Raw genomic sequence first — 13056 nt, 5'->3', positions numbered from 1 at the left:
TCTTGTAAATCATGAATACAATGGCGTAGTTATATATGCAATTTGATGTATGTTTTGTACTGAAAGTGAAATGATAAAAATGTTAATTAAGTGTGATGCAGAGATATTTTCATTGAGTTTTTCAAGTAAAAACTTTGTTTTCATTTATTAAAAAAAATGGCATATGTTTTATTTTTTTATTTTTATTAGTTTACATCTACTATTAGCTATGAATTTCTCTAATGTGTGTGTTTTCTTTACTTGTCATCCTTAGTTTTTGAATGTTAATATTGTGAATGCTGTTTATGAAATTTAAGTCAGTGCTTTTTTTTTAATGACAATTAAAATATCTTTCAAAATAACTGTTTATAAATATTTTTTTAATTTCAGTTTTATGTTATGCAAGCAAATACATATGTACGTGCTTTATTATAGAAGTCTTGGACTTATCTTACCTCAGTTATGTTATTAATATAAATCCATTTGGATATATTTCATGGCATAAATTTCTTGGTGATAATTTTAATTGATTGAATATCTGGTAACTTTAATTGTTTGTTTATCAATTTTAATTGATAAAGTTTGTTTATCAGTGCCACATGTTTTAAAATAATGAATGAAATGTAAGTATGCACAAAACTTATTTTAGATAGATATAATTTAGACTTGTTAAGTAGTTATTTATGACACACAGAAGTAAAAGAATAGGTGAACCAAAATATTAAATTGTAGCTAAATGTAAACAAAACTGTGATTAATAATTTACCACACATTTGTTTTTAAATATGCATTACTGTAACAAATGTAATAGCAATTAAACTTACCTCCCTATTTTATTTTTAGACACATATATAATTTTTTGAACTATTTATATTTTTGTATTCAATTAATTTATTTTTCAGTTACTGAAATGCTGTTAAATGTGCTCAATATTTGTTCTGATGATGAATTAATGTCAGAAGGAGATGATACATTTGAAGGTAATGTACTTCACTCTTTCTCTTGTGTTTTTAGATTTTTTTGCATCTTAAAAATCTCTTGAATGATTTATTAACTGCAGGTGGTGCAGGAAGTGCCAGAAAAGAAGTTATAAGAAATAAAATCAGAGCTATTGGAAAAATGGCTCGAGTATTTTCTGTATTAAGGTAAGTTATTTCTTTTAAAGATAACTGCTGCTACATATTTATAAACCTGAGAAATATATTCGTTCATTTATGAAAGTATTGTTAGAATTATTTCTTCTTAGTTTTAACATTATAAAATTCAAAATCTGGACTTTCAGACCACTAGCAATATTTTTTATTATTACTTACAAAATCTGGCCATCAAGAAAAAGCAAGTTCTCGTGACTAATTGAAATTCCTGTATGTCACTTTCAAACACTAGGCTAGGGAATCCCATCATGGCCGCTGAATGTCACTGTATTGATGTTAACCATGATAACACCTTCAGCCCTTGATTGCTTGGCGTGTTTAGTATTTTTCTGACCTATATAATAATAAGTAAAGCCCAAAGATATATTTATTTTAAATGTGATTTGCTGATTTTTTTTTAATACATTAGTCACAAGGGGGAAGGAGAAGATTCCAAGGAACTTAATTTCATTTAACATAGCAAATTGCACTGCTCCCTTAACTTTCTGTAGAAAGGCCGCATCAGCGTAAACGGCGCACTCTAGAAAAATGGCGGGAAAAAATTAAAATTACACAGAAACGCCGCAATAGATTAAATTGCGCATGACATCGTCGTGGGCCGTATAGATGCTAAAACTCAACCTAAGTACTGATCTATGACATACCAGTTAAGAAAAATGCATGAAATGAATCCATAACTCAAAAATAAATTAAAGGTAAGAAATGTATAGCTTCTGTGCCGTTTAGAGACATTTTCAAAAATTTTCCGCTCCCTAATTAAAAACTATCCAACAAGTACTTGTACCCTAACTGATGGGATCTGTATTTGGCAGAATGCCAAGAAAAATCCATTCATGCTGAAGGGGAAATAGGTCAGAGTTCGTTATTGCAAGGCAGGTGGAGTCGTGTCGGCCTTTGAAAAAAATTGCAGAAAAGGCAGGGGTGGAAAGAGGATGGGTCCTGGAAGATTCATCGAATGGCAGAGGAGAGAGACTATTCAAAATGATGAGAATGTTGATTTGAAAGGGGGAAGAATGTTATTGTTCTGAGATCTCGTTTAGGGTGAATAAGGCATGTAGGTCCATTCAAGGGAAAGAACGTAAACAAAATAACGTTCACAAAAAGCAACTGAGTGGTCTTTTGTGTGGGAACAGCACCAATCTATGCACAATGACAAGGCCATCCAAACTATGTACAATGACCATCATGGGAAATATTTTATTTTTAGTGCACCTAAATGCCGCACCCGCTGAAAATTTAAGTTTTAAACACGTAAACGCCACAGCGTTTCTTCCGGAAATTACGGTAATCTAATAAAAATTGCTGTTTTAAGTAATGATTCCAATTTGCTCTTTCCTGAAACTGTACATCTGTCAATCAGCCAATGTATATTGACTGATTGACATTTGACATGACAATGCAGACAGTCTGTCTGCACATGTAAAGTAGCTTTTTAAAAATCGTTGCTAAAGTAGGATGATCCAAGAATTCTAGAAATATTTTAATACAAAATTTAATGTGTGAGACATTGCAAGATCATGAGAAATTGTGTTGGTAGGCATTTTTTTAAATACTTGGTATAATTTATATCCAGCTACTGAAATTTGTGTGACAGTGAGAGCTGGGAATATGAAGGATTTCGTATATCAAAAGAAATGCTAAGTGAAGGTAATGTAATTGAAATCTTGCATTACGATAACAATGCCTCAGTCGTCACTAAATTAACAGAATAGCGAATCTCAATAGTGTGGTTTTAAATTTACAAAATATCTGGTTGTTATAAAAGTTTCCCACAAAAAAATGTTCCTTATAAAGTTAGGGAAAAAATATGATAGCAGTACCTTTAGTGCAGGTGGCAATCACTGAAATCGAAGATTTTCTGCCAACATTTTGGTAGTTTTTCAAATCCTTCTACCCAGAAACTAAGTGGCCGCGAGTCCAAAAATAGATCAGCCTCATTTCAGACGTCCAGTACAGAATGGAAGATAACACCAGCAAGATGTAGCTGCAAGTGTGAAAAAAAGGTAGAAGTCTGAAGGAGCGATGTCAGGGCTATATGGTGGGTGTGGCAAAAAATCTCATTTCAGTCTGTACAGAGTCAGGTAGGTGAATGCAAACACATGTGGTCTTGCATTGTCTTGATGGAACATTACCTTTTGTGCCAGAACTCAGTTTGACATTTTTTCTTGTTAGCAACGTCTACACAGACTAGCATCTCGATGTACACCTAAAAATCACTATCACATATGCTACTCATAGCCGGAACATGGCATCAAAAGAAACATTTCTCAGAACGTCATTTCCACGAAACCTACCTAACTGTGTTACCATATTCACTTGGTAAACAGACTTAAAAGCTAAACAAGACTCGTTATTGCTCAGATTGGCGAAAGAGACATTTGCTTTCAAATTCCATGTATATATAAAATATATTTTGTAATTATTTTAATACTTTTGTATCAGTACCTTGGCAAAATGACATGTTTATTAAATTAATTGTTACTTTTAAATTGTATATTTTTTTACTCTGATTCTTGTAATGAGCTGTTGTTTGTAAATACTTTTACATTGTACATTCAGTGATTTGTCATTATTTCTGATTTTATTATTGTAAACAGTATTTTTATATCCTTATATTTATTTAATAACTTTTATGTACACAATATAGCATCATTTATTAATATATGTTTTGTGATCAGTAAAAAATATTTATTTTATTCCCAAAATGTTAAATATTTCATTTAGGTTACTTGCTCAGGTTTTTTTTTTTTTTTTTTTTTGTTTTTGTTAAATTCCTAATTAGAAATGCAGAGGTTGTGAGTAAATGGGTGAATTTTAATGACTAGCCTATTACACAAAATGCATTTTAGTCATGCCTTCAATTTTTTTTCAACTGTGTATTCCATATCCAGGATAATGTACGAAGAACTGATGACTATAGTTGTTGCCAATTACATGATCATTACATGAATTAAAAGTAATTTCAAAAAAACTTTTTGGCAATGTTCATTTTTGTATTCATTTATATATATATATACACACACACACACACACATCTAATAAGTCATATATTTACATACGTATGGAGAGAGAGATGTGATGGTTTAGACGTTGTTGATGTATGTTTATTAGTATTAATGTAATGAATAAGACTTATAGTAATAAATGTATATACAAATGTTTTTTTATCATTCAGAATAATAAATCCATAAAATTCCAGTATTCCAATATGTAGCATTTATAATAAAAATCTTAATGTATTTATAATCTAAAAAGTATTTCATTAATAACATGAAAATAATAGCTTACAAATTTAATGTTTGTTCTCATTATTACATAAGCTATGTTTTCCATTTTTACACACCTTTCATGTTGTTTACGGTATGTCGCTGATTATGCAATTTCAATTTAAAACATAAGTAATTAGCAAAAAAGTAAAGTCACGTATATACAAGCAGATTTTGGTGACAAATAATTTGTAAACAAATCACCAAAAGCACGTCATAAAATACTGTCTACTCTGAAATTTCCATGATTATAAATTTAATGAATGTATAAACATCTTAAAAATGACTTATAGTCATTTTAGTTATACTACAACAATATATATATGGCTTTTTCCATTTTTCTTCGATTAAATCAGCTTCTATTTCCACCATCCGGGATCTCAACAATTGCAGCCATCGCCATATTGAAACTTGCCCGTGATCCTTCAGAAACAGAACTTTAATCCGATTGGTTTATCTCTATGTGGAGCACAGCTGCAAAAGAAACATTTTTGGAAAAGTTTTAAAATGTTCTTCGTAGCCGAGAACATCACTTCCTCAGCTAGATGAACATTTCTGGGAAACGTTCCGTTTAAACCAGTGCTCCTAGAATTTCGTTTCTCAGAAATGTCCTGTTTAGCTGTGCGTGTCGCTAGATATGATATGGGTTTTTTTCTTTTTCCAAATATTCTTTGTGGATAATACCACGGCAATCCCACCAGGTACAAAGCATATCTTTTTGTTAGTAAAATTCAGGGCTGGAGAGTCGGGCAGATTTTGGGATAAAGAAGTTGGAGCTGGAGTCGCTAAAAACAGGTGACTCCGACTCCAGTTTTTGTTGGACAGTTTGAATTTGAAATTAAATTAAAATGAATCGAAAAATTAATGACAAGCTGAGTTATTATTTTTATTTATGAACTATATACATTAATGAATAGTTATTTTCTAATTTATTGACATATTAATAAATAAATATAAGGGAGGAGGATGGATGTGATATTTGCCATTAGGGATTAAACTGATTCATTTAGTTACAAATCTCACTGGTAAATTTAGGTAAGCAGCAATAACAGCAAAAACTCCCAAAATTGATGTCATTCTTAGGAAGCGATTGATCAAGCAACGCTATAAGGATGTACACATTTGATGATAAAGAGGTTTTTAGAATTAAGAACTTTTTTAGAAGATGTAGATAACCCTAATGTTTCAATAACAGAAAGACTGTGGAATGATCTTGCAGAATTGGAAACTCTTCTTTCTACACCGTATATAGCCACAAAAAAGCTGCAATCTGAAGAATTAACAGGAGGCGAGAATGGAAGAATGGGATGTTTGTCCTTCCTGAAATGGAGAGTTTATTGCAGAAGGAATCATTTCTTCAATGAAGAAAAGAGAAACTATTTTGCTAGACAATGAGATCTTGCCGAGTTCAATATATGTAGATCCAAAACACCAAATTTTCTTGGATGATGGACAAATTAAAATGGCAAAGAAAGCCACCTATGAACTTTCACTAAGAATGAAATTATTCTCAGAACAATTGGAGAGTTCAAAACAGGACAGTCAAACTGCAGACATTGCAACTGAGTCTCTATCATCCTCTTCCAGTGATGAATTAGATTTTGAGAAATATTTTTGGATAATATTCAAATGGTTAAGGCAAAGCGAATGAAAATAAAGAACCAAGAGCCTTTAGATATAAAAATGAAAAACACAAACAAGATTTCTACACAGCATTTGAAGAAATAGAGAAATATGATTGCGCTTGCAAGACACCTCTTTTAGAACTTATAAAAATCTATCCTGAAAAGTTAAAAGAAGTAACCCAAACGGTAACAGTCTTCTTCCTACTCAAATTAGTGTGGAAAGACTCTTTTTGGCTGTAAAGGTTATCAAATCGGATCTATGGTCTTCCAACAAAAAAGATCTTGCCAAAGTTATACTGTTTCTTAGAAATAACTAAAGCCATTTTTTTCCATTTCATAATAAATGCTAGTTAATATAAATAATTTGCTATGCCATCAAATTTTTTTCTGTAGTATTTATTACTTCTTTTATATTAAAAAAAAAATAAGCTGTAACCCATGTGTATATGTTTACATATATACATGAGGGAGTCGAGGTGGAGTCGGTCATTTTCCCTACCGACTCAATAGCCCTGGTAAAATTGCACTTTGTGACGCTGCTGATAGGCTCACCGGGCACAGACTAGCCCCGTCTTTGGCCTGTGTTGTTGAAATAAATCCACTTTCCATCACAAGGGATGATCCAGTCCATAATTTTGTCCTTGCATTAATATTATAGCAGATTAGTGTAGGCCCAAATATGTCTGTCTTTATCTGCTTGAGCCAGTTCATGCGGCACTCAGTGATTGAACTTGTACATCAAGTTAATGTGATGCATAGCAAAAGTAATGGACATGGCACTAATGTCTAACTCCTTAGCAAGCTCTCGAGTAATAGCATAACTTATCGTCTTCCATAAGTTCTCGCAGGTGGCCCTCATCATCATCAGCAAGCCGGCCAGAGCGCTCTTCTTGAATGTCATAGGCCTTGTTTTTGAACTTTCGGTACCAAACTTTTGCAGTGTCATATGATACAACATTAGTACCTAAAGCTGTGCACATCATTTGGGGACATTCTGTAGTGGACTTTTTGCCACAGAACTGGAAGTAAATGATGGTTCTAATCTGGTAACATGATAGTTCCATTTCAGACACGTTGTAATTAATGATAACGACATGTTTTTACAAATTACACAACACAGTGTTCTAAAGCAAGTTTCTTTTTTTCAAAGACCAAAAATTGTTTGACAAAATAGGATTAAACACGCCTGCATGAATTGTTTGTGCAGACGATATTTGTGATGGTGGGAATCTTTCATTGAAACCCGATAATAATTAAAGTAAACAATAATTGAATTTGGCAACTCATCCCTTAAAGTTCATTCATCCCGTAATATCTGAAAACTAACATCAAAACACCTCACAGAATGCAAATAATAAAGTTGGATCCTAATAATATGGTTTATAACATCCTACTGATTGCATTACTGGAATCTCAAAATTTACAGTTTTAAATATATAAAAATAGCATTTTGTCTGTTTTCTAGAAAAAAGCATAATTCATGATTACATTTATTTCTAAATAGCTTTGGAAATCATTGCCATTCAGTTTCAAAACAAAGAATTATTAGATTCAACATTTTGATATTTTCTAGTTATTTAGGTGCTGAATTAATATTTTTGGAGGTTACCTAACCTAAAAAACCATAATTAACATATAAACATTGTGAAGCTAACTAACATATAAACCTTGCCTATAAACATGCTAGAAAAGGAAAAGTATTAGTAAAAAATTGGGAAGATTTTTTACAACTCCACGCGGTAACAATTTTTATAGGTGAAGATATGCGGAATAAATCCAGATATCTTCTTCAGTTTGCATCCCAAATACAAATAGTGTGGCAACACTTAATGCTCTGTAAATATGAGCATTGATCAGGTGAGTGCGTCCATGCCACACATTTTTCCCCCTCTTCGCTGCTTCTAATGTAAGATATTTTTTAATTAGCTATATAATTGAACCCTGATTAGTTATTGCTTAAAGCAGGTGTTGTGGTGAATTTTTTAGCAATTTTTAAGACTTAATTAGGAACAGATTCATTGGACACATTTGTATCCTTGCTTTAAAGTAAGTGATTTAAAAAAAAATAATTATGGATTTGTTTCACAAGATTTTTTATTAATTAGTCATGCTAAGAGGGAAAAGAAAACCTCTCCGGTAATAGAACGTGCTCAGTGGGCGTCATTATTCTTGATGTGAATAACGATGAATATGGTTTTAATAATGAATAAAGATGTTTAATCAAAAAAGGGGAATGTGGATTAGAGACTGAAATATACATAATATTGCTTAAAGCTTCAAGCACTTAAGTGATATTTGACAAAGAACAGCTTAACCCTCTAAGCATTATTGATGTAAAGTTACATATAGAGGGATTGTTTTCCAATTCATTATGCATGAATTGTTTTGCCAGATTCTAATCCAATTTCAGATTGGATGTATATTGGGAAAAAAAAAAAAAAAAGAATTAAAGTACAAAATTAAAATATTGTTTTTTAAATTATAATCAAGAAAGTAGTATGTATTCCTTACATTTTGGGAAACTTTTAAATTTCATGAAAAACTTGTTATTCAAAATTTTCAATAAAGGAATGGTGATTACTCATCTTGAGGTTTCTTCTACCATTTCTGTAGGTGGCAAATATGTTCATTGCTTAAATCTAAAATTCATCAGAATTCACAACAGTGATCTAATATTTTGAAGACATTTATTAAAGCATTAAAGTTAAAGCACATTTTACAGCATTTTGGAAAATATTTTATATGGTTACAATTCGAAATCAAAACTTAAGAGTCCGTTAAAGTTACAGTCATAGTCACAGAGGTAGGAGAATGTTTCCGATACTCGTAATGCTGAGAAGGTTAATGCATCCAAAAGCTAATTCTGATATGTAGATCTCTTCTATATCTGACCAGAATCTCATTCTTTCATTAATAACTACCTGCAGGTTTAAAAGCCAAATGCTATTTGTCTGCCTTAACATTTTTCTCCCTTGAATTATTGTGTATTTATCAGGCAAAGCTTTGAGTAATTAATTACTAAACTAATGTTGAATAAAATTAGCCCTGCAAAGGGGGACTTTGTAGTTTCTTTCTTTCTTCTTTGATTGATTATTATTATCACTGTAAATATTTAGCTTGATTTAGTCATAACATTTCAGTGTCAATTGGAATAATTTAAAAAATACAACACTATTAAAATTATCATTATCTGAGCCTAACCTAACTGGTCTCCTTTCTAATCTTACTGCATTTTACTAGGTTGCATGTGTCTAAATACACTATATCTCACTAGCGTTATAATAAACTGCCCTGTAAAAAATTTAAGTATTTAATATCTGTTGAGAATTAAGACTGAAAGTTTTAAAAAAGATTGCTGTTAAGTAGATTTTTACCTGATTGATAACAGTACTTAGTTGTAGAAATATTGTATCAGGGTCATAAGTATTTTCTAAAGATAAGCTGATAGTAATAATAATTATATTTAATGATTTTAAATTAGACTATTTAGAATATTTATTCAGCCACTGCATTTATTAACTTAGTAGGGTTATTCAGAGGAGGCTGGACATATATTAGTTTAAAACTGATATTATTATTGAAAAAATGGGTAATGTTCAGAAAAGAATGTTTATATCATTAAAATGAAATAAAAGTTCACTGTAAAAGTATTTTGGAGCATTTTACAAGTAACTCTTCAATTAATTCATATTCTTACATCATTACCAAATGTTATGTAATTTTTCAAAATGTGGTAACTTTTATTTCAGTACAAATTTGTGCAACTAAATATTGAATGAGGTTTATTTATACATGCCCTTTATTTCATTTTAATTTTGTGTTTGATATTTGTGGCTAAATCATATTGTGTTTATATTTTTATCAATATTGAATATTTACAGGGAAGAGAGTGAAAGTGTTCTTCAACTTAAAGGCCTCACTCCATCTGGAACTTTACCTCGAGGTGCACTTTCAGGAGGTAGTTCTTCACTGCAAAATGGTAGTACCATTTATATATTTAATTTATTCTGCTTTAATAAATCTCAGGTTAAATTAATCTATGAAAAAAACAAAGTGATATAGTATATATGTGTGTGTGAATTTTTGTCAAGGTTGGAAAGGAAATTAATTTTTAACAATTTTGCATCTCTAAGTGTGTAATCATGTTTGATAATTTGATCATTGTAGATGCTGTGCACATTATAGCTGTGAAATAAAAAAATATTTCTATATTAATCTGTATTATTTCAGTGCCTTCTTGCAGAAATTTTAAAATTACTATTTGATGAATTTTAAAATTAGTGTGCTTGTTTGCTGTTAGAATAAGAAGTGAAATTTGCTTTTAGTGTATGCATAATCAAATTGCTCACAAAATTATAATAAAAAAAAGTATCAAAAAGTTTTCAGTGTGTCAAGAATTTTTTATTACAAAAGTAAGGTGATTTAACTTATGTTCTGATTCAATAAACATTTTGAAATCTTTAAGAGTCACATAAAAGTAAAAATAATCTGAAATTTTTAGTCTTGGGTTTGAATTTCTTAAACCTGTGTTTTTTAATGTCATTTTGCTTGATATTTCAGAATGTTGCATTAAATTAATAAAGTTGTAGGCATATCTAAATGGTTGCACTTGTTTGACACGTTTATAAAGAATAATATCCTAGCAAAATAACACATTTTCTGTACTGTATAAAAACAAATGAAGTAAAAATTCAGTTATGAATTTAAAAGTTCTTTTGATGTGTGTTTGTGTAATGACTATACCCATTTTGCTTGCCGTCATTTACTGGAAAGAGAAATTGGTATAAAGATTGTACTGTGAATTTATTACCTGTATTTTAATTCAGCATTTCAAATGTAAATATTGTTATATTTGAGATGCTGAATTAAAATACAGACAAGTTACAAAAGTTAAAAAGTAAAATTTATTTTTATTGTGCTGATAAATTTAAGAAAACAGCCTCTTCCCAACTAATCCCATTTTCTTCAGGATGTAAAAAGAATGATTCAAATCATTCTTTTTTAAATTTTACTTTTTAACTTTTGTAACTTAGAGTAATCAATCTAACAATTATGTTTCATCATGCAAGCACAACTTAGTTGGAACTCATAGAAACAAACAATCATATCTTCCTTACTATCATAAAAGGCATTGACAGTCTGCCTTTAATTTTGTCTGTCAAGATGGTGGGATTGTGGCATTATGCCCAGCATTATGTAATATTAAAGGTTAGAAAATGAAATCATGCCTCTAAACTGATGTAACCTTATGAACTATAGAACTGAGAAAGGTTTTTGAAAATAAGTCTGTGGAGAAATGCATCCTAATTCCAAGTATAGTGAATATATCTACTCTCGTTTTAGATCTACATACTTATATGAACTAGCTTTTTCATGTTTAAAGTATGCAAAGGCCAGCATCGTTCCCTACTTACTGATTACTACTTAACCAACATCGTTCCCTACTTATTGATTTTTTTTTTTTTTTTAAGGTATGCAGTAAAAGTAACTTTTCTGCTGACCAGCTGAAATTTCTGTATGTCACCTTAATGACAATGAATTGATTGATGGATACTTAGAAACTTGTTTTAAAACTTGTTTTCAGCTGCTAATTCTTAGCAGCTGTTTCAAGTTGTCTCATTTGATTCCAAGAAGAAGCTTGACAGGTTGAAAATTCCTCAGGTAGCTTCCTAAGAGAATCTGAAAAAGAAGTGAAAATGAAGCACTTTCGCCTCTGACAAAATCACATGATCTCGTGAAGCAATCAGGAGCCTAGAATTATTGTTTTTTAAGCAATAGCACAAAACTGAGGAAAATATGTGAGGCAATAAGGTGCCAAGTCCGACTAGTTAAGTGAAGTTGAGTATAAATATAATTACCCATTTACTCTCAGTACACTGAAGGTAAATTAGAATGTTCAGTCTTCTTTTTATTTTAAAATTTTTATTACACACGCAAAACTGCACACTAGACTAAAAACTATGTTACTAATAATTGCAATATATACATTAATTAATACAACGTAATTTTGTTTTTATTAACAGCTTCCTGGTGCTTCTAAAATTTAGAGTTAGCACCCAGTATGCATCACATTATTTGGCATCACCACTACATCATCCTCCCGGTCCAAGATTGAAATAGGTTGAAAGCCTATTGAAATATATGACAAAATATGGTGACATCAAATAAAAAAAGTTACCTATTAAAGTCAACAATTCAATGAATAATGAAGTTAAAAGATACATAATAAAATATTTGTACAGATTACTTCTACATCTACTATCAGACTTCTTCTAAAACTGTAACATACAAATGATTAATAATTAGTATTCAAAATAATTCTGAAATGCAAAGAATAATACTTATTCTGTATGGATGTCATATACAGTCAAAAGTCTTTAATCCGAACTCGTCGGGACTTCGGCGATTCCGGATTATCGGTTTTTCTGGATTATAGATCATCAGTTTAAATCTGGTAAGATGGCATGCAGAAATTATAAAATTAAAAATATGAAACCGTAATTTATGAAATAAAGAGCAATCATGATCTAAAGGGTATCAAAATTTACAAAAAAAAAGCTTAATATTTATTTGTTTATTTTGTTAAACATTTCTTTCAACCCGCACATGCGTAAAGCATACATTACGCATAGTCGAAATTAGAAAATTGCAACCAGAAAACTATTTGATGTGTATTCGTGATATTTATAATGACGAGGAATTTGATTTAAATCATATCAAAGACGGGATACATCAAGATGAAATACTACAATTAGTAAGGAATTATAAGCCGAATCAAATAAAAACATCTGCCCTGAAGATAAAGATAGTGCTGACAGATCAACTTCCAGTTCGTTGCGCGCTGCGATGTCCCCCCCCCCCATTTTTGCATTTTTCGCAGCAGTTCCACTTTTTGTTTGGACATCAAAACATGCTTTCGCTTTGTGGTTATACATTAAACGTGCATGCATAAACGTATTATGCGCATGTGTAAAGGTATTGTGCACATACGTAAACACATAAAAGACTTGACTGTACTAGCTACAAAAGAAA

General features: G+C 30.8%; 1 protein-coding gene across 2 annotated transcripts in view; it reads left to right on the top strand.

Annotated features, from left to right (window-relative positions):
- LOC118195994 (serine/threonine-protein phosphatase 2B catalytic subunit 3-like) overlaps positions 1–13056 on the top strand; it is a 92955-nt gene that overhangs the window by 59012 nt on the left and 20887 nt on the right. For both annotated transcript variants that reach the window (XM_085821786.1, XM_085821787.1), the window contains 3 exons: positions 882–959; positions 1040–1124; positions 9906–10003. In XM_085821786.1, coding sequence (XP_085677912.1) covers positions 882–959; positions 1040–1124; positions 9906–10003 — 261 coding nt within the window. The remainder of the gene's footprint in view (positions 1–881; positions 960–1039; positions 1125–9905; positions 10004–13056) is intronic.

This window comes from Stegodyphus dumicola, chromosome 8 (assembly GCF_044657685.1).
Source record: "Stegodyphus dumicola isolate Sdum_Otavi_A_Nest chromosome 8, ASM4465768v1".
NCBI lineage: Eukaryota > Metazoa > Arthropoda > Arachnida > Araneae > Eresidae > Stegodyphus > Stegodyphus dumicola.
The sequence above is the reverse complement of the archived record's forward strand: the minus strand, read 5'-3'. Positions and strand labels throughout refer to the sequence as shown.